Source organism: Leptosomus discolor, chromosome 3 (genome assembly GCF_034619465.1).
Source record: "Leptosomus discolor isolate bLepDis1 chromosome 3, bLepDis1.hap2, whole genome shotgun sequence".
Classification (NCBI taxonomy): Eukaryota; Metazoa; Chordata; class Aves; order Leptosomiformes; family Leptosomidae; genus Leptosomus; species Leptosomus discolor.
The window spans coordinates 11,665,628-11,691,030 of NC_141393.1; the positions used below are offsets into that span (position 1 = coordinate 11,665,628).

General features: G+C 41.3%; 1 protein-coding gene across 1 annotated transcript in view; it reads right to left on the reverse strand.

Moving 5' to 3' along the window:
- Positions 1–403: 403 nt before the first annotated feature.
- KIF26A (kinesin family member 26A) overlaps positions 404–25,403 on the reverse strand; it is a 103,337-nt gene continuing 78,337 nt past the window's right edge. Inside the window, 11 exon segments of the mRNA XM_086462853.1 lie at positions 404–579; positions 1,125–1,275; positions 1,673–1,693; positions 2,150–2,340; positions 5,783–9,167; positions 9,729–9,891; positions 11,613–11,772; positions 12,050–12,233; positions 12,494–12,756; positions 13,231–13,324; positions 15,266–15,475. Of these exon segments, the coding sequence (XP_086318979.1) occupies positions 404–579; positions 1,125–1,275; positions 1,673–1,693; positions 2,150–2,340; positions 5,783–9,167; positions 9,729–9,891; positions 11,613–11,772; positions 12,050–12,233; positions 12,494–12,756; positions 13,231–13,324; positions 15,266–15,475 (4,998 nt within the window).

Consider the following 25,403-nt stretch of genomic DNA (forward strand, 5'->3'; position numbering starts at 1 on the left):
TACAGTATAAAATATTTCGTAGGAATACATTTTGCGGTCTGCTTAGGTTTGCTGGCTTTAATTTTAGCACCAAATACAAAAACAAAAATCAAATGAACTTTAAAGGCACTTCCATTGTACGTTTGTTTGTTTGTTAATTAACATCTTAGTTTGTACTAAATTTCTTTGCTTCCCTCTGGTAGAAGCAATGCTTGATCCTACTTTTATCTTTGTACAGTTCAGGTCACGTTGAGGCACCAAATTATTTATGAACATTCCCATCCCTCAGCTGTTTCTTTCTCTTACAACGTTCATTGTTGCTTTTTAGTCTTCACCTTTCCTGCTTCACTTCCCAGCTACTTTATCTCTTCTTCATGTCGGGCAATCCAGCTCCACTTCCTTCAGTCCCTTGAAAAACCTCTCTTCAAACTTCCACTTCCCTTACTCCATCTTGCGCATCTGTTATTCCAATATCAAAACACGTCACTATCATGATATGTGACTTGCACAGATTAACACACTGCTCCAGTTCCTCTGTCACTTGTTCCAGTGCCTCCAGGTACTCCTGTGACTCCTTATCGAGATCAGGATCCACTTCAACTGTTGGACAAAAAATTAGTGAGTAAGAGAAACAGCTCATAGCAAAACATTATTCTATCACAAGGGAGCTAATAATGTAGAGTACAATTTTATTTCTCCTGAGCTAAGAAATTTTTTTCAATGTGTTCAGCAGATACAAAACACTACCTTGAGGCTCCAGTTAAGCACAGCACTCAGTCTCTGTATAAATCTCATGCCTCAGTTTCCCAGCTGTAATATGGATATCAAAACATATTTTTCCTTCTTTGGAAAGAAGTATGATAAAAGGTTATATAAATATTTAATATGAACAAGCATCACAGTGAGTCTCTGCATTGTTTTGACGTTCTCTTGTGGTTGGTTTGGAGAGGTGTTTTTGTTAATTTCCAGTACGACTCAGCACTGAACAAATCCCGTACCACAGAAACACAAATGAAGTCACAGAGTACTTTAGGGCTTAATTCAGCAAAATATCTTAGCAAGTGCTTAACTTTTCCAGTGGGATGGCTCACATGCTGAAAATTTGTTACATGCTGATCATACCGCTGTTTTTGCAAAATACTTACAGTCGTCTTTCCACTTATTTGGATCCATCATCAATCTGCACTTTGTCTCTTCCAACTCTTCTTTCAAAAATTCATGCTTTGCCTTTACTTCTCTGATTCGCTGCTGGCGCCTTTCTAGTATCTTCAGCTTGGTATGGAAATACATCAGACCCTTTTAAGACACAGAAAGACCATTTCATGAATTTGCCTGTTAGGAGCTAACCTCCAACAGTTTGACATAAATTGCTCCTAGCGCATTACTTGTAAGAGTTAGCAGGTAGGTTGTTTTGTTTGGTTGTGGGGTGTGTGTTTGGGTTTGGTTTTTTTTTTTTTATTTGAAGTTTACATCAAGGATTCTAATCTAGAGGAACAGCATGCTACATCACTTGAGCATTTGTTCCACTTCTCTGAATCAGCAAACATCTCTTAATACATTCTGAAATTACTACTGTTTGTAGAGGTATTTTTTTTCCAGCAGTGCAAATACTAAACACAGCCTAATAACAATGTTAATAATTATATTTAATCCTAAAACATATGAATTCTTATTTTCTTAAAAGCATTCCTACCTTCTCAACATCCTGGAAAGGCTATTATGAAAGAAATGGGAAAAAGACATCAGAAGAATACAGAATTCTGGTCTCCAAAACAGAATTAGCTGAAGTGTTTTCCGATTACAAGTAAATTAAACTCAGTGTATCCCTGGTTTAATAGAATCCTGTCATTTACATAAAGAGTTAATGACCCTATCATTGAGGGAACCTGTAAGGTTTCATCAACCAGGCTAAGATTATAAAGTCTTCTCATAATGTATTCATCGGTAACTTCCATTTATACCATCAGTCATGTTAGACACAATTAATTTTAGACAGTAATAATTTTCACTTTCTGTGTTAAGGGTACCCCAACATATGAATTGTAAAATTAATAATTACAGTGCTTTAATTGCAATCAATTTCCTGAACACCACTCCGGCATTCAAGCAAGGACTCTGCCTGTATACTGTAATTCAAGTTGTCTACAGTTGTTGTAAAATATGTGCTGACCTCAGTTTCCTCTTGTCTGTGTCGCTGTAATCGTTCCACATCATCAATCTCATAAACTTTAATTTCAAATGGCTCTTTTAAAGTGCCTGGCAAAGGTGGTAGATCAACCCATTGGCCAGTGACGCTGGGTTTTCTTCCTAGTGAGGCAGCATCTGGCAATGGAGCAGGAATCAGTCTACGACGCTGGAGACCTAAAATACAGAAGACAAGCATTCCTCAGACTCTAGGAGACTAACAGACTGCAGAACATACTGCAGCAAATTAAAGAAAGATCTAGGTTCTCGGGATATTTAGGAAGAAATGCTTTTCTCGATCTTTTTCTTTTAGTAAAATTCCCCCGGGTTTCTCATTGAGTTACTGCCTTAACAAAGTATGTTCCACTCGGTTCATGGATGGGAGTAACAGTAGTTCCTCTCCCAAAGCAGATATCTGAGCATCAGTTCTTTATTCTCTCCTTGCAAAAATATTTTGCCTGGATTCAGTTTTCTTTGGTGGGCCACAATGGTATTCACTATCTTGCAATGGCAATGAGATACTGAGTAATTTCAAACCAATACTGATAGTAGCAGACAAATCTGGAATCTCCTGCTCCCACAGTTAATGCCAAGCAAGGCTATCTAAGATCCCTCTCATTGTATTACCTCTTCGCAAAGAGCAAACATTTCCCTCCAGAACTACTACCCATGCTTTAAGGTGCTAAATACTGGCAGTTTTCAATGACTTCATGGGATTGGGAGGCATTCAGAAAGCAGCAACCAACCAAGCTGCAACCTGAGCCACCTCTAATGTTGAGGCCTACCACCACCCATTGGAACCAGCACTCAGAAGCTCAGAGCATGACAAAACTCACCAAATTCTTCAACAGGAGGGCTCCCAGATTTACAAACAAACACCATACTGCCACCTTGATGCATCTGCTAGGGCTCGAGTTCAATGAGGCAGAGACTGACTTATGTCCTTCAAAAATGCTGGTACTTTTGTATATAAGAGTTGGCACTTCGGTGTCCAGCATTTTTTGCAATTATACGTCTCTTCATTCTCTAAAAGGCTGACCTTTACACTGCACATGTCAAGGATGACTACATGCACAGAGCTGGTAACAAGGCTGCAGTCCAATCCCTAGGTAAAGAGGAGGGCTGAAGGCCACCAGAAACAAGCTGAAAAGTTACATGGTAGCAGTAAGGATAAGCAGCTTTTGGGTGACTGGTGGCAATAAATATAGTGCTTAATTTCCTCCTCTTACTGAAAACCAAGTCAGAGGTAAGGAATCTTATTTCTGGTCTTCTTACAAAGGGGAGCACATCAAACAGACAAGACAGTGCTGCTCAGAGGACAGTGCCGCCAAAATAACTTCTGGGCTGAAACCTCTACTGGAGAGTCAAGTGCAAGTTAAGCCCTGTCACAAACTTCCACATGAAATGGAGACAAAATTCCAGCAGGTACCCCCAAAGCAACACACCTCCATAGATACCTGAAAGCTTTTACATATTCTTAAGAGAAACTTCCCTAATTCTTAACTGCATCCTTGCTAATTTCTAACAAGAACAATCACAACAGGAATGGTTTGGAAAGGGGAAGACTTGATTCTACTTCTACAACACCTGTTTATCATTCTCACAACCCCAGTTCATTTAACCTGAATCATGACTATGTTCCTGCCTGCTGAAATTACCTGCTCTAACTCTGATCCTGTAACCACTTTGGTGACAGCAGGATCCCTCCAAAAAGGACACCAAACACACAGAGTAAGCAGACAAACTTCATATCCTTCCACTGTATCATCCAGGGTCAACCTCATTTCTTCAAAGATCAAGTTAAAGGATAAGGGGAGAAAATTTCAAATGACATATATGAAAGTAGAATCTGTCCTTAAATCCAGAGACTGCATGACTCCAACACAGCTTGGAGCAACATAAACTAATCCAAGAATCTCTAACACTTTGCAAAGATTACAATATATTTCAGGCCAATAATGGGTCTGCACCAAATATTTCTTGTAAGAAATATTTCATGAACTTCCTAGGAAACCTCATTTCATCTATAAAACACATTATTGTCTCAAAGTCTACAGCACTCCAAAAAAGTAATACATAATTTATTGATATAGAGCAATTTCAATTGGAAAAAAAATAGTTCGTCATTTTTAAAGACCTCATAAGCATTTCCTGGGGCAAAACCAAATACAAATCCATCAGTGGGTAATGCCTTCTCAATATGTGTGCAACTTACACAGCTGTTAATATTGATTTGTAGGAAAGGTTTAAGAGGTTGATATGCTATGGAAAGAACTGCAACAAATGTTGCACTAAGTTTCGAAAATTATTTATCACCTGCTGAAGCAACTCAGTTGCTTTGACCAGAAAGCACCACGAGATCTACATCAGTTTAACTCATTTGGTTTTACTGCCAGAATTGAGCATCATGGGTGTCTACAGGGATTACAATAATTACCGCTTTCCAACCAAAAGCTCAGATTCAGCGCATTGCTAATTAGTTCCTACTATATTTCCAACAGTCAGTATGCTTAGGTTGCTGAATGAGGTTGCTGGTCATTAGCTATATGGCAGCGATTGCCACTGCTTCTTCACGATACTACAGGACTTCAACCTAGATCAGTAAAAATTAATACCGTAACAGCAGTCATATGAGCCTGATTTTGAAGCTGGCTAAAACTAGTGGCACTTACATGAGCACCACCTGTGAAAGCAATAAGGAAAGGCACCAGAGAGCAGGAAAAGGGAGCTGGCTCTCGTATGCCCACCTTTGCATGGTGTGGTTGGACACGTCTGCCTCGGCACAGTACTTAACCCAGAGCTGCCTCTTCTGAGCAACTCCCCCAGTCGGTTTCCTATTGCTCATAGTATCTGCATGTATACCCTCAAATTTCTTCACAAAAACACTATTACAGTGCAATACAGTAATTTTGCAATTAGCTGGTAGCATTAATGTAAGAGTCACTGCATTTTATGTACACACCCAACTGCTCTGCCCCTAATCCTTACCTTTGGGCAAACTAACACGCATTCAGCAATCCTAATTAATTCACAATCTTCTCCCCTCCAGACCTATTCCCTTGTTTCCAAACTACAGTCCCAGCCCATCTCACTGAAATTCCCTGCCTGGCAGCAGAGTTCCTCCTCTCCTCACTGGCCTTCTCTCACCAGTCTTCCCTGACACTCACTCAATCCTCACAAAAACTCACCAGCACCCACTCACCCTCACTCTTCCCAACCCACCCTTAACACCCTCCTATTTTTGGCCACCCTAGTGCCACACTCGCTGACAACCCTGCTGAGGGAGGAAGGAACGTCCCCCCGTCTGCCGGCGGCCAGCTGCTGCCTCCTCCCTCGCAGGGAGGCTGCCGGCGCCCCAGGGCGCCCTGCACCTCTCCTGCCCTCTCCGCTGTAGCACCTGTGTCACACCTGCAGCTTTGAAGTGAAATAAATGACAGGTAGCTGCTGTCACAGCGATATGCGTGCACACGCGAGCGCATGCAGGCAGTGCAACTCCCCGCTTTGAGTTTCCCCCAAATCTCCTCTCCCTCTCCATCAGAGATGCCATGAAAACCTCCCATCCTCAGGGATGCAGTGGAGTGCCAGTGGACACCTGGCCACCCTCCCCTTCATTTCTTACCTGTTGATCGTTTCTTGGGGGACTTGAGGCTCCTCATCCGGCCCGGAGATGACATCCCACTTTCGCTCATGGAGTCATGTGCCGAGGAGGCACTGCCAGTGGCCTCGCTGTCCCGAATCATGCTCTCATAGCCGCTGCTACCACCACTGTGGTAAAACAGAGCCGTTCTCCCCATGGCCGGCGGCAGCTCCCCGCTTAGTACGCTGCTGTTGTCACTGCCATGCCCGCTGCTGTACCGCTGAGGTCGCCGGGGCGCCGTTATCTTGCTGTACGGAGATGGCAGCACTGGGATTTGCGACTTCTCGTCACTGAGGTTAATGCCACTGTCGTTGCCACTGTCAGAGTCCGTAGAGCCTCGGAAGTGGCCTACCTTGGCAGAGCCACCTGATACCAGCTCGTTCACACGGCTGTTGGCCGCCCTCATGGCCTGCTTGGTCCCCATGATGGTCCCTCGGCCAGGTTTGCCGCTGACGGGCTGCATGGAGCGGGGGGCTGCCTTCCCACCAGAGGCCATGCCAGAGCCCTTCCCTGTGGGCTGCACCAGGGACTTCACAGAGGAACTGAGAGACTTTGACCCACTGGCAGAGAGGCCTCGGTTTTTACTCCCATTTGCTTGCACCTTCTGGTTAGCTGTGGGTTTTGCCTGGCTGTTTTTACCAGGCACAGGGGTGGTGAAGGGTGGTGGCAAACCCACACTGGAGGCAACAGGGGGGACCCCCAGCCTCGGGACAGAGCGCCCTGCCCGGCTGTTGCTGGCGCTCCCATTCTCCCTCACCATGCTAGCTTTGGATCCAACCGATGTCAGGCTGTCACACCTCTCCAGGGACATGTGGCTCCCATAACGGTGAACGGCTTCACTCTTTGATGCCTTCGTCTTTAAGCTGGACGTCATCTTGGGCAAAGAGTGGTCACCCTTCAGGTTCATTTTGCTGCTGGCACTTTCGCCGAAGTAAGACCCAGCTTTCAACCGCAAATCTGCTTCATCTTCAGCCTTTGGCGCGGCAGCTCTGGCGAAGTCCAGGGTGGAGGATTTTACCCCACCATTACCCAGACCAACAGGTTTCTGCTCCAGGCTTGATTTGCGTACAGGAGGTGTTGGAGGTGTTGGCCCACCTGGCCTGGGCAACATGGTGGACTTCTGTGATGCACTCTTCTTTCCCAGTGATGATTTCAAGCTGCCAGTGGCCAAAGGAGCATCTGAATTCCCTCGGGTCACAGCCTCCGACAAAGTACTGTTAGCGTGCGACACTGGCATCACTCCCAGTGTGGTGGCTCCTCTCTTCAGCTGTGGCATCTTCATTGCAACTTCTGACTTCTTTGCAGCTCCGCTGGAGGATTTGCAGGCCATTTCGCAACCATCCACAACCCTCTGCGAACAGGCAAGCATAGTCTGCGACTTCGTTGGCCTGGATGCTGCGTCAAAATACTGGGCAGCTTTTCCTGGCTGCTTCTCAGTACCAAATGTGTGAGATTTTGGAGAAAGCAGTGAGTCTGCAGGTTTTGCTTCCAACTGATAATCAGTGCGCAACAGCCAGGGATCTTCAAATATACCATGTGGATTCTGAAGCTCTTTACAGCTGAGGACAGTATTATTGTGGATTGGAGACGAGGTAGTTTTTGTTTTCCTAGGAAGACTAGAATGTATTGTTTCTATCACAGGCATATCATGAGAATTACTAAATTTAATTTTTACGGGCTGATCAGTGACACAAAAAGCACTTTTTATATGAGATGCTTTGGTAGTTTCAGAGGTTTGAGGGCTTTTGCTGATGCCCGAGGACAGCTTGCTGGAACCCAAGCTCTCACTATCCAGTTCAGAGAAGCAAAATCCACTGTCGTTCAGAGTGCTTTTCAGGGGGACAGATAAATGGGATGCATCCAAGTTGAAGGCTTCCTCAGACTTATTACAGCTGTAAGATGACTGTGCTACAAAACTGTCACTAGACTGGGCTCCATCACTTTCGATTGTACAGATGCTGACTTCACTAAGCCACGAACTGATGGAGGAACGTCTGCTGCTGGTAAAGGGATCCTTAGCAAAGGGGACAACAATGTCAATATTTACACCAGTAGAAGTCTCCTGGGAGGTATAAGCATCAAACTCATCGTTTATGCTGCTGATAATACTGACTGGTCTCGAACCTGATGCAAGGGCCTGAAGGGAGCAGTCACTGTTAAAGCTAATGATACTGGAAGGTCTTCCATTATCCATAATCCCGCTAATGGATAGTTCTTCCACCACAGTGAAAACAAGCTCATCCTCTCCATTCAGCTCAACAGGCTGCTGCAAAGTCACCGTGGTGGTCAGTATATCCCGATCAAAACATTTCCCTCTGAATGCTGACCTGAAGCTGTGTACCTCTATTGCACCTGACTGATTCTGGGCATTGCTACCAACCAGGAACGTGCTCCCTACAGGGTTTTGCTCAGGTTTGTTTCCCATCTGTTTGCTCATTCCCACAGGAGGAGTCCGAACTGCATTGCTATTGTCCAGCTCCAAATTCTCAGCTTTGGAGTTCAGTACATGCTCTTTCTGCTGCGCAGGTGGAGGTGCTGGGCTTGGCAAGGGCCTCTTCACATACAAGGACTTTTCTTTAATGACGCATTCAGCTGTGGCCTTATTCTGCTCCAGATTCCTTGAAGGGCTACATCTTGAGGACTGTAGGGAATCGGTGATTGTCTCTCCCTCTCCCTCCAGTATAGAGTCTACTATTTTGTTGTCAGCTCTGCTCTGCAGCTTGGAAAGCTCTGTTTTCAACTGAGGTGTGCTCTTTTCATGACAATTTCCATTGACACCCCTTGGTGCAACAGCCTGGAAAGGAAGGTTATGTCCTTTTTTGGGAGATGCAGTTTCTTGTGCAACTGGTTTCTTAAATCCACCAGAAGGAGAAGATATTTTTTCCTTTATCAGCTTAGACTGAGCATTTTCTGTACCTCCAGGGACAGGACTACAATTAGACACCACAGAGATTTCTCCACAAGCAAATCTGATGGGTTCCTCACTTCCATCAATGCACTCTAATCTTTCTTGCAGTTCAGCAAAAGTGTTGCATTTAAAATGGTCCTTGTCAGAACTCCTACCAATAGCAGAATTGTCTTTACTTCTCTTCTTGTTTAAGGATGGGATTATGGGAACAAACTCTGGAGGACCTTCATTATCTGTCAATTCCCTGTCAGACAAAGCTGCGCCATTGGGACCAACATAGATGACAGTATCACAAGACTGTTCACTGCTGGAGGAGTAATCAGGATCACTAGATATACTCAGGACAGGAAGGTCAGGGTCAAGGGCAACAGTTCGTGGGTGGAACGGTCGCAAATGCGGTGGTCTTCGGACATGTCCTTCTTCACATGAACTCTCTCCTCCAGACGAGCTGGATGCATACTGCAAATGATCAGTAAGGGAAAAGTTATTAATATTAATTGATAATTATACATACATAAGTACATATAATTGATTAAAAGGTCAGGTTTGCTATTTAGTCTATGCTTTGTGTATACTATCACAACTACATCTAGCGGAAAAATGGTAAAAGTGTGACTTAAAATAATAAGGACATGCCACATAGATTTTTACTGCATTAGGAGTAAGCTAACAATCACACCTTTTCAGATAACTTCCATTCAATATTATGCATTGTCTTTCTCTTCAACAGTTTTCTGTTCCTTCCTTATTGTTTTTTAATTAACACAAATAGGAGCTTTTGAGATAGTTCCACATATAACAAAAGAAAGAACAAGTGTTTGGAACAAAAAGAAAGGAATTTCAGGATTAAGGATTGGGGGCGGGATGATGGCTCAGTGCCAAGTCATTTGTCAGTTCCTCTCCTGAGCTTTTATGTATTTTGTATTACTTCTTACTGCCGAGAAATCCCATGTTCCCCCACCGAGAGGTCAGGAAAACTCATTTTCAAATGAATTAATTTCTGCTTGTTTGGGAACCAACCTTGGATTTTTTCTTTCTCATTCGGTGGATTCGCGATGCAAGCTGAATGGTGGTGAGAGTTTCTGCATAATTGGCCGGGGAGTCAGAAATATGCGCAATCATAGTAGTTCTGCAGTTGATGTTCCCAAGCGATTCCCTCAACAACATTGTCAATTTGTTGTCCCTGTGTAACAAATGAGAACACTAGGATGGTTTAAAGAAATCACAATCTTTTTTTTGCAGATTTTTACATCACAAGCTGCGCTTTCATTCTCACAGGATATATGCATGTGTGGTATGTGTAGATAACAAGCATGCTCCTATATTTTGACCACATTTAAAATGTGTCTAAATGTATGCATACGAATATATCAATACTTTAATTATTTATCTGCCCGTGTACGCAGTATGAGAAGTCATTTTATTTGCTACTTAGATAATTGTAAAACAATTGCTTGATAACTAGTTTAGTTATCTCAGGTTTAGTTCATATTACCAAAAAAGCTCACGAGTGCTGTATTTTTAGCTGAGCAGACTTAGTACCTGTATAGCTAAGCTCTGTGAGCTCTATGCAAACAATTTTGATAGTAAGAAAAAAATAAGTCAACAGAAATGGTAAGAAAACTCTAAATAAATATAACAATTTAGATATCAGAAATTCATTATCAGTGCCACCCCAGCTAATCTAGTTTCCATTCTGCCTGCTGTGCTCTGCTCTGACATAGCAAATGGGAAGCAGAATTTCTCTCAGAAGGCTTTCCTGGTGATGCAAGTCCTCCACCATGGACAGCAAAGCTGACAAGACAGGTGACATTTTGTCCTCCACTTGTCTCCAAGACCTCTCTCCCCAGAGCTCTCTGGAGGCTGCTTCCTATCGCTCCCCTGAGCTGGCCCAACACGTGGGAACTACCGCCATGTCTGCTCAATAAGCCATGGTAGGTAACAAAGTTGAGGATCTGCCCTTCCCTATTCTAACTCATCCATCCTCTACTCCATCCACAAACCTAGCGACTAGCCTGAGGAAATTAACTTTCTGCCTAATACAGAAAGAAAGAACACCTGTTTGAGATGCAGCACTAGGTAAATATGTGAAATGACATGATTGATAACAACAGCATGAAGTTATAACGCAGGAAGACAAGCAGCAATTAAATTTAAGGACTGAAGGCCAGGTTCTGGTAAGGGCGTTTACAATGTGGCTGTTGTCTTTAAGCTGGGCTGCCCACAGGTGTGTTTGACACAATATTGTTATCAAGTACACTCCACAAAGGAACACACCTAAATGTTTGCTTCTGCTAAACAAATGTGCAACATGGTGGTCATCTTATTTTTACTTTAAAAGATGTATCATTCAAAAAAGCATACAGAAATAATAACCTTTGATAACTATACTTGATAAACTCTCAATATTTTCTGAAATTTCAATACAATTTTTAAATTTTGAAAAAGGAGAGAAAATTCTAGGAAATTTTGATGACATTTTCACTAATGTCTAGCTGGCTGAGATTAGTCTAAATTCCAAATCCAAGAAACAAAGAGGAGATAGAAGGAAAGAAAACATTTGGGCCCTTTTCCCCTGCGTTTTTCAACAATCAAATCCTCCCCAACCTTTCACCCAACCTTAAGTTGGGTGAATATATGCATGTAATTTTTGGCCACATAATTAAAAATTTCATGCTACTACATGACACTCAAAAAGTGGTGTGCATGTATATATAAGTACAGACAGGTAGATGAATAGATATTTGTATCTCTAATACAAAGCAACCTTAAAAGAAGACAGACCCCTTTCTGACAGAACTTCCTTTAACTTCATCCTAGGTAAAGAGTAAATTGTTGCTGCAATTCATTGCTAAGGTAACACCAGCCACAAATTTAAGATAATGCAGACAATAATTCACTTACTTATATGGCACATGCTTAGCACCATTAATTAAGGCCAAAATTACATTGCCCAAGGCAGAGAGAGACAGACACAGAGAGCCTCCTCCATCTCGGCTCTTGCTCAGCACTTTTTCACAGCTCCCTAGATCAATGAGATGCAAACGGCTGCGTCCTCCAGACACTAAAACAAAAAGGGGAAAAGCAGTTGTACATCACGTTCTTGCATGGACTCAAGCCAAACTTCGTATTCAAAATGTATTCAAATGAGGAAAATAATGACCAAATTAAATATTAATAGTAAGGAAACCAGATATTAGCCACAGCTACCAAAGTTTAAGGTGACTCGACTGGCTTGAGGGTTCACTTCATTTTTTCTTTTTAAGTTAATTAAATTATCATTTAAACTAACCAAAACCTACGTCATTTAAAAATAAACAATATAGTAAGAAGATTCATACTTCCTCCTTTGCCACTCTTCTCCATGCGATACTGGTATATGTGAAGAGTAAAGAGCATATGTGAATTCCTCCTATCTTCTTCCTCGCATTCAGGTTTGCTGGTACTTCTGGCAGCAATTGCAGCATCAAGGAAAAAGGCAGCTTTCTCTGCTGTCGGGGCCCTTAGCTCACTTTGGTTTTGAAGCTTGAATATAAACAAAAAAATGACTAATTAGCACAGTGGCTTTTTTTTTTTTTTTTTTTTTACATTTTTGCTGAACTGGCTAAATTTCTAGGGCACTAAAAGAAACAAGTATGTACACCATGGGAGAAGGACTTATAAATTAAAAGCAATAGATTTTTTTTACTGTCTTAAAAGTTGTCCTAATTGTTGTCAGATAAAAGGAAATAAAAAACAGAAGAAAGTCAGGCTTAGAAAAATCTATGTTGTGATATCCATTATACCTGGGTTCCACATATTGGATCTTCTCTCAGATAAACCCCAGGAGACTGGCCATCCTGAAGGCTGCCACTGGCTACTTCAGCTAACAAATCCTTAAGGTTTTCATCTTTGCCACTGATCTCCACAGCAGATACTCTAATAGAGAAACGAGTCCCAGTTTTTTCTTTACGTTCATTGATTAATTTGAAGAGCCAAGAAATTGCACAGGGGATGATACCAAGGCTTTGCGTGGAGTTATCTTTCCCAATCATGGTAAAAGATTTTCCTAGAATGAAAAGACAAGCATGAACTTAATTCACCTTTCTTGTACAAGACTGTGTTCATATCACCACCGTACACTACATGCAACGCCATGTGCTGCACAGATAATGGGAAAGAATAGATGCAAAAATGCAAAGTATTTAATTATTAATCCATTACTATTTATTCAATTAGTTTTGCAATTTTTGTAACACAGATCCACAGCAAATTAATGTTAAAAACATCTCTGACCTTTTGATTTTCATCACAACTCACCTATATAAACTTGATCTTCAATAAGCTAATCTGATGTTACATTTTACCTTTTCAAATTAAAACTTACAATCCCAGTGTAGAAATAAACTATGATAAGTTTGCAAAGCTAATTAAAAAGAAATTCTAATCTATTCATATACTCCAGGTTTATTGTTCCAGGAGCTGACAGCATGTAATTACCAGACTGACATAGTAATTAACTGTAACGAATTTGGGAGCTCACCAAGCTTGACGTGACCAAAGCAAAATATGCAACCATCTGCACCATTCACAACAGACTGGATTACTTCTGCTACTGTTCCAGAGCATACCTCAGCCTGAAAGAAAGATTGGAGACAAGTAAGTAAAAGAGCATATACTCCTATGGTTTTTACTGTTCTTCTGTAATGAAATGAATTACTCAATATTTTTGAGGCACAATATTCTCCCCATTTTTATGGCATCAGTCCTATTATTTTAGTCACTATGCTACCTTAAAAATAATAAAATATGCTACTACAGCCTAAAATAGTTTTCAATTCTATTAAACCAATTCTCTTGGAATATTGATTTTATGACTAATGTAGCAAACTGAATGCTATCCAACCAGGTTTCCTGCTGGTATAATAGCTTCAGCAATAGTAGGAACTCCACTGAAATTAAGCTACTCAAGAGTGCTCACAGGAATTAGAAAGACATTCACACTGGAAAAAAATGCATTAAGATCCCTGAATAAGATTTCACAGTATCACATTTTCCTCTTCCATGGGAAACACCATCATCAATAAAGAGAACTTGCTAAAATATTTGAGTGTACCAAAACCAGTTTATCCACATCAGTGAAAGTTTCAAATATACAATAAGATGATCTACTAAGTACAGCAACTGGGGGCAGGGAAGAGGGTTCGTGTAAATATGTAACTACAGTGAAATGAGAAGACTCTGTTTGCAGGTGCATGGCAGCAAGCTTGCCTCGAGCCACAACGCCTGCACGGGAGTGGCTGCACTGGCCAATGTCACCCAGAAACATCACAAACAGGCCACTCAGCAGGCACACCACAAGGACCTGAAAGAGCCTAGCCCAAACCAGGGGTCAAACACCTGAAGGACTGGTGCCAAAACCAGCAGAGAAGCAGGCTGTGACCAGCCACCTTGCAGCAGGGCTGGCAATGTAAGTAAGCAAAAGCAACTTCCAGTTCTGGACTAATGTTGAGATCACTGTTGCATATTTCTGCACAAAGACACCGCTTGAGCTTATGCAGAATCTTAAAAACAGCCTCGTGTTGTGGTTACCATTGCTTTAGGCACTGATGTGTGTGGGAGGTTATTCTTCATCTCTAGTGCTTGGCTAGAACTTTGTTCATACCTCTCGTTCAGGACCCAAGAAATTAAACAAAATCCTAGGAGAAGATCTGAGGCTGAATGAGATCTTGTCATGTTTTCTCAACATTAATATACCATTTTCACTTTGGATGTTTTGTGGTGTGTTTTTCACCCTAATGTTTTTCAGCACTTCAAACTTAGAGTAGTTCTTCATGTGCTGCTGAATTTGTTCTTTTTTAAAGGTGTTCTAGGATTTTTTTCCTGAAGCTTTTTCCCAGAAGGAAATTTCAGGTGTCCATGAGTACAATCTCACCAAATATACTGCAGCCCACAATCCTCTCAAATACCAGCTATCCATCTGCACATCACATTTCAGTTCTGAGGCTGATACTGTACAAACACACACTTTTGCAGGCCAAAAGGAAGGCATGCACCACCATCAGCACAAACATCAAGACAAAATAATCAGTCAAAAACACAGTATGAACAAACTGGAAAAGCCAAGGAAAACATAAAAGCTCCCTAACTGTTTCAACATAGCAATCCCACGGGGTTAGCTGTATTTCTTCTCCTAACAACAGCATTTAGTTTAGCATTAAGCACATGTTCATTTCCCATTGAAAGCAGTGGGGAAGGACTTTATTTCAGTGACATCAAATGGGTTAAAAACTAACTGGATGGAAAAGTGAATTTCAAATTGGCTGTGTCTTTCTCTAACACAAGAAAATGCAGGAAGATAATTCAGTCAGCAAATTCATCTCCCCAGCTATTATTCCTTAATTTTACATCTTGACTAAACCGAAAATGTAAGAATTTACTCACTTCTCTATTAATAACTGTATTTTTTCCTGGCATTAAGGCAACTCATTCAAATAAAATTCCCCAGAAACAGAAAGAACTCTTCAGGCAATAAATACAGAGAAGACTCAGGAGGTTTATGCGAGTGACTCCAGTACCTGCGAAGCATCCTGGGGGAAAACCGCATCAAAGGCAAACATCTTTGGGACAGCAACAACGCCTCTTCTGTGACCTGCATTGGAAGGCCCACTTGTCGCTGGATCATAAAATGTGATTTGCTTTTTTCGCGGGTCTACCTTTAGGAAGGACATGGATTCAGATGTTTCATGTGCTCCTTGAGAGGGACAAATCCTTACCATTACTTTCACCTGCAAGAATTCAGAAGAAAGCAACCACTTGAGTTCCCAGCTACAGATAAACACATGCAAAGCATTCCTCCCAAACCCACTCCCCTTCCCATGACAGGCTCATTTGTTATACTTTGGAGTGTCAGAACAACCGTGGGACAAAACCAGAGGCAGATTTTCCAGCCTGGTTTCCACCCTGGGGTCTTCAGCTTTTAAAGGTGCACTTTGTCCCTTCAGTTGACTTCGTTCCAGTTTTACCATTTCAATTTATAAATGTCTGATCTGCAGGTATAATCCACTGTAGGTGTAATACCATGCCTAAAGAAAAGGAAACTCTAGTCTCCTACCTTTCAAGTACTCAATGTGACCAAAAGCACAAATCAATCCACTCTGAAAATCTGTCTGAATAACGCATAGCTAGTGCATGCAAATCAAACTAAATCTAGAAACTTTCAATTCCTTGTTCACATTCTTCTAATAAAAAGGTGCTTCTCTTATAGCTTTTCCAGGCAGATGCCTTTATGCTATCATTGCTAGGCTGTTTGGTGGCTAGGTGCAGATTTAACAGGAAAGAAGGCAAGAAAAAAAAAAAACATTAAAAGGTCAAAAAGCTTGAAGAGATACCACTCACAAAGTACATTTCTATTACAGCATTGCAAATGCTTATTTCCTACATATGGCACTTTAAGACAGCATTTTTAGAGAGGTTAGACATGCTGGCTGTGATTTCCAAAGCAGCTTATGGAAGCCAAGTGACTGGGTCTCACGGAAGTTCAGCAAAGGCTGCACACCTGCTTCTTTTAAGCTTCCTGGAAATCATACCCTTAACTCTGAAAACCTGTGAAATACTGCCTCACACCCACTCAAAACCATTTATCCTTACAAAATAGTCCCAGGTCAGAACCAGTGTGTTTCATACACCTTGCACTGAAGTAAATGACTATTACAGGCACAACTTCAACTCTGCACTGCCCAGCAGATCAAACTTAAGAGAAAAGCAATGCTCAGGCAGAGTGACTTTCCACAGCCAGTAGGAAATGTTTCAATAACAATCTGAACAACAGCATTATCTTCTCATCCAACTACCAGACAACTTTCACAGCGCCAGTGTTAACCATCTAATTTCACTGGGTGAAGAGCCTCCAAGGCTGTAATAATACGCCACAGCCAGCACAGCTAGAACAATTTACACTCATACTCTCCAGAGCACCCATCAGGATTTTCATCTTCTGCAATGCAACCACTGACCTGCAAAACACCTGCTCCTTTTACAGCACTTGCACCTGATTTGGAAGGGGAGTGACAGATAGCAACCCCTCTGCTGCAAACCTACCAGGTGAACCCTCCAAACACAGGGCACGCAGTCACTTGCTGATGAGTCGGCACTCAGCACTGGTGAGGCCACACCTCGAATGCTGGGTGCAGTTTTGGGCCCCTCACTACAAGAAAGACACTGAGGTGCTGGAGCATGTCCAGAGAAGGGCAACAAAGCTGGTGAAGGGTCTGGAGAACAGGTCTGATGAGGAGCGGCTGAGGGAACTGGGGCTGTTTAGTCTGGAGAAAAGGAGGCTGAGGGGAGACCTTATCACTCTCTACAACTACCTCAAAGGAGGTTGTAGCGAGGTGGGTTTCTTCTCCCAGGCAACAAGTGATAGGACAAGAGGAAATGGCCTCAAGTTGCGCCAGGGGAGGTTTAGATTGGACATTAGGAAAAATTTCTTCACTGAAAGGGCTGTCAAGCATTGGAACAGGCTGCCCAGGGAAGTGGTGGAGTCACCGTCCCTGGAGGTATTGAAAAGATGTGTAGAGGTGGCACTTAGGGACACGGTTTAGTGCAGGTTAGTGGTTGGACTCAATCTTAAGAGTCCTTTCCAACCTAAATGATTCTATGATTCTATGAGTCAGGCCCACCTGTAGCCCTGACCTAGACGTTACATGCGGAAGCTGGGTTGGAAAGCATGCACCTCTGATAAAGAACGATCCTCCTTTTCAGTAACTTCTTGTTGCTAAATTTAACCTTAGATCTGCCAGAACAATTTGACTCCTACTTACTACGTTCTGAGACATTATGTCATTAAAATGGTGTGCACTTATCACACTGACAGATTCTTTGTGTCTTTACAAAAAAAATGTGCTTTGCAGTCAGCACTTCCCTGTCACTGCTGTAGCCAGAGAAATAATGGCAAAGGAAGAACCAAAGCTGAAAAACTACTTTAGCAAAACATGCAATAGAGACCAGAGAGACTGAGATACACTCTAGGACTGCCCTTCTTACCAGACAAGGTGAAAAGGTGATGGCATACACACCTGCACCCATGTGGGTGCAGCGAAATGTAGTGCCCAAGCCAGGATGATCCATAGCAGGCAGGTGGGTGCAGCAGTAAGCACCATGCCGAACTGTCCCTGCCTTTATCAGCTGGGGAGGGTGGGTAATTTGAAGATTTCATTTAGGTCCTCAACTGTTCCATTTTTCCAGCTTCTCCTTTCTACACGGACTAACTAGGCTGCACCTAGGCATCCCTGCACAGTTACTCAAGCATCCTCACAGAAAATACTTTCCACAAAGCAGCTATAAAAGCTTTTCCCCAACATTTTTTCCAAACAAAGAGGTTAAGAAACAACCAACCCCTTCAGTAAACACTGCAGGAGGCTCCACCAAAGGCAGCAGCAAATTCTTCCACCTATTGACTCAAGCAGTCCCCTGATTTCAACACTTTCTTTTCTTTCCCCTTTCATAGTGATATGAATATGAAAATACATTCCCAGAAAATAAGCATACCTTAGAATAAATGAAACAGCTGCTTCAAAAGCAAAGTGCATCAGAGGTGACACACTCAAGGCTGTTTCCCCATAAAAGCTCCATGAAGACAGCTTTGTGTGTTAGACTGTTAGCTCAACCTTGACATGCTACCAAGGTGCTCAGAAAAATAACCTCCCTCAGGAAAAAAAAAAAAAAAAAAAAAAAACTAAATATATATATATATAAGCACAAATGCACACTTCAGGGTCACTTGATTAAAATGAATTTTAAAATATATGCTGTTTTCAAAGCACTTCTCTGAACAGTTCTTTCTGTTCTCACTTCCACCTATTATTAGATTATAGCAGCCAGAGCTTGGATAACAGGAAAATTGGTTTGCTCCTGACCTAACCAGCAAGTTACTTCCATCAGAGCATTGCTCCCCCTAACACAAAGATGGCTTCACCCCCAGAAAAACCTTTTGTGTCAAATTAGCTTTTTGAGACCATCTCTCTGAAGCAGAAAGATACTAAAATAGCTTCCCATAATGGATTAGATCCCAAACTTAAGAGGCCTCAAGGGTCATCTTCATTTTCACAGTGGAAGTGAGCTTTTAAGGCAAATGGGAGGGGGAAGAGAAAAGCAGCTTGAGGGAGATTCCTCTTTTAGTCTTTCGTGTATAAAAGATGATTTGCAGAGTAGAAAAACACTGATTTCAAATTTAGTTTCTCTTCTCACTAAATCTATCCATAAGTGATGCCTACCAGAAATTGTAGAGTTATAATGTGTCACATTCATGATACTGAGCGAGACTCCAACTTTGCTCAGATATGAAGCGGAAATGCTTGTGAAAGTACCAACAAGCATAGAGATTACTCAAACATATCCCTTCGCAATAGCAAAAACTAAGTGCAGGCAGATCCCAGGTGCATGCACACGCTAAAAGAAAGGTTTGGTGTTATACTATTTATTCTTCTTACACTTCTTGCCATTCTATGTTTCAGGACCAATCTTAAGAGACAGATTTATATTCTCAGCTCTGAAGTTCATCCCAGTACTCTTCTGGGATGAGTACTGCAGAAAAAGCAGTATACTACCGCGCCAGCATGGTTTCTGCCTTAAGCATCAACTTAACTGCATCTTCTCCTGGGTGTCTTTATCTAGTTCTCATACAAAAGGCATGCTCACCTGTACACATAGCAACATGCAGTGGAGGAAATCATCCAGATTCAAGGGCTTGCAGTGAGGGAAGGATTCAAGAAAACACAGGAACCTGTAAATCTTACAGTAACTTTGGCCCATAACTAGGGAGCAAAGCAGCAATACCTGCACTGCACGCTAATGTTTTTATTTGTTTATGAAAATGAATTACTAGAATTAAGCGCAATAACATTAATTTCAGGCCCATCCAGGATCACACCCTCTGTGGGCAGTTATTCAACAATATGGCCAGCTTTCTGGTGGTCAGTTCCAACTGCAGCAGTACCAGCTACTGGTAACACTTGTACAAAGCAAAGAAACACAAGATAAGGAATTTAGAGGAGAATGGATGAATAAATGGAAGAATAAGACAGGTCTGAAAGAACAAGAACAGGTCGGGGGGGGGGGAGCTAAAAGGAATGGCAAGGGGGGGGGGGGGGGGGCGGTATGCAGAGGGAGAGAAAGAGAGAGAACACCAAAAAGGAAAGACAACACAAATATGGCAATTCCAGAAAAGTCATCTGAGGCTCAGGGCATCTCTGCCCTGACCACTTTTAAGACTCCCTAAGGAGAACTAAGATGGCACATTCACCCTGTGACAGGGGTGACCCTTCCTTCTGGAACTGAGGATTTTTACAAAGTACTTTTTTTACCCCTCTTTTGTGTATTTCTTCTTCAATGTCACAGAAAGATGCAAAGTAAGAAAAAGAATTACAAGTGGAAGTTTATCATTATCAAGGATACAAGGAATTGTACATAGACATTCATACAGACGTTGAATATTAGATAGAGGCTCCATTTAATGAGGATGTTGATAGAAAAAGAGGATAGGTTTGTATTGGAGTTCAATTTCTGCAAATAAAAATAAAAGAAACATCAACATCACAGTACTTGCACATTATTAACATATTTCTCAGTGCCTGAAGACAGCCTAAATCATGCAAACCACTGAAGGATCTCATTAATTAACTGTCTCTAATCTGGTAGAGTTTGTACACTGGGGGTTAACACTCCGCTGCTGAACTCTCCAAATTCATGTTTCTGCAAGAACCAGGAGGTCAGCAGAATTGCTAAAGGAAGCCCTATTAAAATAAAAAGTGTTTAGGAAAAGAAGATGGTAAATACATCCTGAATATGCCATTAAAAGATAAAGAATTTAAAAAATAAACGAGCTCATAATTTGAAAAAGCCCTAGACACGGGTGGCATAAGGTCAGAGGTCTACCCACCCAGCACAACAATGGGTGTAATTTTAACCCTCACTGGCAAGGCTGGGAGAAAGATTCATAACCATCGAGGAATTTATTTTTTTTTTTAATTAATCTGTCTGTCAGCCTACAGTGGAAGTCAGGGAAAAGAAAGGCAACAAAAGCAAACATCTGCAAGCTAGAATCAATTTGCTCCAGCTATGTACGGGCAAACCCAGTGGATGGATGCTGAAGCATAAAAATAAAAAATCATACCACAGTCTTATGCACACATAAAGAATTTTAAAGGAGAAAAACTGGCAAAGCACAGATTCCTGAAAAGAATGAGAGGCGGAAAAAACCCACCCCCTGAGTGAAGGACAATGGCTATGTGGAGGACTCTGAGGCTAAACCCTGTACAGTTTCAGAAACACCTGATGAGACCACTAGAGAATCACAGATCATATAGCACACTCAAATATCAGTAGCTTGCTGGAGTCCTGAGACAAAACTCTAGACCTTAACATCTTTGACCCTTACGAAAGTCAAATCTAGATGCATATTTAACAATTCTGACCTAAACACCGAAATATCTCAGAAACTGAGGGATGTACATCCTGGCTGGTACCGCCCCTTCCTCCACTTACAGCCCTCCTCCTCCATTGCTACTTTCTACCCTGTCTCACACCTAAGGGTCAAAAGAAAAGACCTTCTGCCCCACTGCCACGCAGCAGTCGCTGTTCCCACGCTGTGACCTTCTCCAGCAGTGCCACCCCCACATGCCCCCTTTGTGCAGACTCATGATTTCCAGACCTCCCCCTGCATACTGAACCAGCTGGAGTTGAGAAGAACAAGACAGGGGAGTCACAGCAACCGAAATAGTGGGCTGGCTTCAGGACAGGTCAAGACAGTGCAGAACATCAAGCACATGTCAGTGACAAAAAGCAGGTTTGGAAAAAGTAAGAGACAGACCAAAAAGCCACGAAACACAAATTTCAAAGCAACTCTCTGACAGCAAGACACGAATGTGAGACTGATGGCCAGAGGCAAGCTAGCAGTTTTGTCTAATACAGCCCATATATTTTGGATATGATGAATTGAATGGAGCTACAGCAAAGCCATGCGTCAATGAACACAAAACTCCTCCAAGACCAGTGAGGCATGCATCGTCTCAGAAGAAATCACATCCAAGGCTGAATTTGTAGAGAAAAGAGCCAGTAATAACAGAGAGAATGACATAATCCTACACAATTTTAGACAGAAATAGCCAGGAGACTGAGACAGTCAAGTTCACATTGATTATTATCCCGCAATCAAAAGAGATGGAAGGGCTATCAACTCTGAGACCAGAGAAAGGGGAAGGACTGTCTCATACTTAAAGGCCAGATGATTTGAATTCTGTTCCTAAGACTATCACAGACCTCTACTACATGTCTTACACAACAAATACAAAAAAAACCCTATTTATAATCTCAGAAAGTTGGTCATTCATCTTTCAGAGGAGTGAAGGGTGCCAAATACTGTACACTGTTTAATTTGAGGCAGACGTGTAGACAGAGAAGACTCCACTAATTCACTAAGTAATGACTAGACTCCATGGCATTTTGAATGCTGAGGAAACTAAGACCCTGACCCATCCAAGTATGCTAGCACAGGCATAAATGTAGCACATGGTACCCCCTTTGAAATCAATGGATGTGCAGTGTTTGTGTGTTTATAGTGATGCTTTTTTAGCATTTGATGCTTATATAGTTGTCAAGTTTCAAATTAGATAGAATGAGAATGAAAAAATATAAGAAATGAATTAAAAAGCATGTAAAATTTTAAGATACATGTGCTCAAGCCTTTTTCACTAAAATAAACTCTGACTTTATCTGTTTGTATTTTGGGAAAGTGCTGACACTATACTGGAATCTATTCTAAAAATGCTGGTCATATTCTGTGTTACAGCAGTATCATAATCCCTAAATGAACAACCAATTTGGTCTTTAGCAATAAATGTCATTATATCAAATTTGAACGGACACTAAATGTTCCCTGGAAACACACATCCTTGACAGGCAATGTGCAGCCAGGAAGTTAATTTTGTCCAATGTTCACAAAACAGCATAGAACAGCAGGTTAATTAAATAACTATGTTTAGACATCTACCATTCTGAATTAAGATTTCTCAGCAAGAAATTACAAAGAATTCACATTCAGTTGAATAAAGACCATTTTCCAATGAAATCACTTATTTTTCAACTACAGTGTAAATCAAATTACAAAAGTCCTAGTACAGAGCCAATATTTTTCATGGATTTAATTGTAACTGACAGATATATAACCCTTGCTAAATTGGTTTACTGTGGGTAGTTCTTACAAGCCTTTCATATACTGCCACTACCAACGGATGGTAAATTTATATGCAAAATTGCCATGCTAGCATAGACCATCTAGCTCCCCTGGGAGAACCTAAAAAAAAAAAAAAAAAAAAATCACTTCTGTATTGTACTCTATTAAAGAAGAATTGATTCTCTGCTCCCAGAAGACTTGAAGAAAACAACTTCATTTTTAAAGGTGAAAAAGTAGAAGAATTTATGTATTTTTTTCTAATTTTTCCACATTTTTGTTTAAGCAGTCCAAGGAATTTCAGCAGGGATGTATCTACCGTGGATGATACAGGTCTACATACAATGACAGAAGCGTACTTAGTATGATACAAGATTTATATCAGAAATAACACTCTAGTCATTAGGAAACAAGCAGCAATAAAGATGACAAAATTAAGTACCTATTTGTTATCCGTCATCAAACCAACCGAAGAACCACTGAATGGGACATACAGCACACTTAAGAAAACCCTGCATGATCAGTAAATCATATTAGCAGTACCTTAGCTATGGCTTAGTAAAGCATAAATGAAAGTAAATTTCTAAAACACATAAACGGAGACCAGTATGTATATACCTGTCCAAGAAACATGTCTGACAATTCAGGTTCTCTTTAAATGCTCCACTTCAATTGTCTCACACAGGAGGATTCTGTCATTCTAACATAAAAAATTGACAGGATCCTTGGAAGAGACAGGCACTTAAAGTTGCTGTTGTAAGTGATGCAGTATTATAAAGAATGAGCTGAATAGAACCCCAGAAAAAAAAACATTTTGCATTAAAAAGGCTTCCTACCATGCTAAAGAAAAATAGCAAATTAGAATGCTACACAGCAGCCACTGTAAAATGGATGTCTTTTTTAATACCACAATATGATAAATTATCTTAAGTAGCACATTAATGTCAGAAATTGAGCATAATCTAACTTCTTTCCAGTGACAATATTAAATGGCTTTCAGACATCTTTCCTACTATTCTGACATTAAATTTAATAACACCCAGAGAGACCACAAAAATGATTCAGTTACAAGAATCATACTGTACTGGATCATTGCCTTTTAAGTAGGATTCAGCTAAATGATTTGGACTCTGATGTTTTTGGCACATTCAGGAGAAAGGTATGAAATTTGCTACATAGCATTTATCAGTAGCAAGCAAAATTCCGTTGGGTATCCAGTTTGCATTGGTAGTGGGATTTTCCTTTGTGCATGAGAGTTTGATAATTGTTGATTATACGAAGCACCAGTCCCGGACAGACCTACAGTTCTAAATTACTTTTTTTTAAAAAACAAGACAAAACAAAAAAAAAAAAAACCACACAAATTTTTCCCTGCTTGGTGTTCCTGAATATGGACAAACACTGCAAGCACCTGTGAGAGTGTAAAACATTTTGCACTCTTAGTAAAGAAAATTAAGCTAAAGGCTTAATTGAGGTTTTGTATCCCAGGACATGTCCACACACTCCTGCTGCAACTATTATAAGGGAAAAATTGATATTTATGAAACGTAAAAGAAACTACTAAGTCACTTGTTTTCTGCATCAACCTTCCAAGACAGTGCTTGAAACAATGAGAAATTATGCATAGAAATTGCAAAAGATACATACAAGTTCTCTGCTGTAGTAAGTCTCTAAGAACAAAAGCATTCAACCACGAAAGCCATACAGCGATTTCACCACAGCAAAACTGTATGATATGCATGGAGATGATGATGCAAGATTAAGAACAAATTCAGATCTTGGGCCCAAATAATCAATAACTGAGTTCAAGTGCAAGAACTGTCCATCACGATCTTTTCACATTCCTGCTTCCTCCAGCAGTTCTCACAATGCACAGTTACTGCCTTTGCTATAGTCGTGCAGCTTACAATAAGCAAGAATTCAAGCCTCTTCCCTTCCCTGAACATCCATCAAGCTCACAAGTTCAAGACAAGGTCCCACAACCAGTGACAGGACCTGTCCATTTCTAGACACCACAGAAACACCCATGATAGTCCTGATGCTGCCTATGCTCAACTCAATCAGCTCCTTAGATTCAACTGTCCTTTCAGTCAGTTCAGAATAACTCTTATTCATGTGTTTAACTGTGAAATCAATGAAAAGGACTTAATACATGGGGAAGCTCTCCACCCAATTGGCGTTTTGGCCAAGGGAGTTTCTTTGGCGCAATAAGCCAATAGTCATAACACGGCAGCTTTCAAAGTGCGTATCAAATAAGGTAAAATTCCAGGTACAGATGTTAATTTGTTTGGTGAGGTCTTTTTCCAAAGGTTTAGGCTTAGTGAGGTCCAGGTCTCTATCAGCAGCAAAACACACACTGCTACTGCTTCTGCATGCTGGGCTTTTAGGATCCAGCCCTTCCCTTGCTCAGCCACAGCAATAGCTCCCCTCTGAGAAGGTAATTTAGAGATAAATACATAGGGGAGGATGGGAAATCTTTACATTTCTTCAGT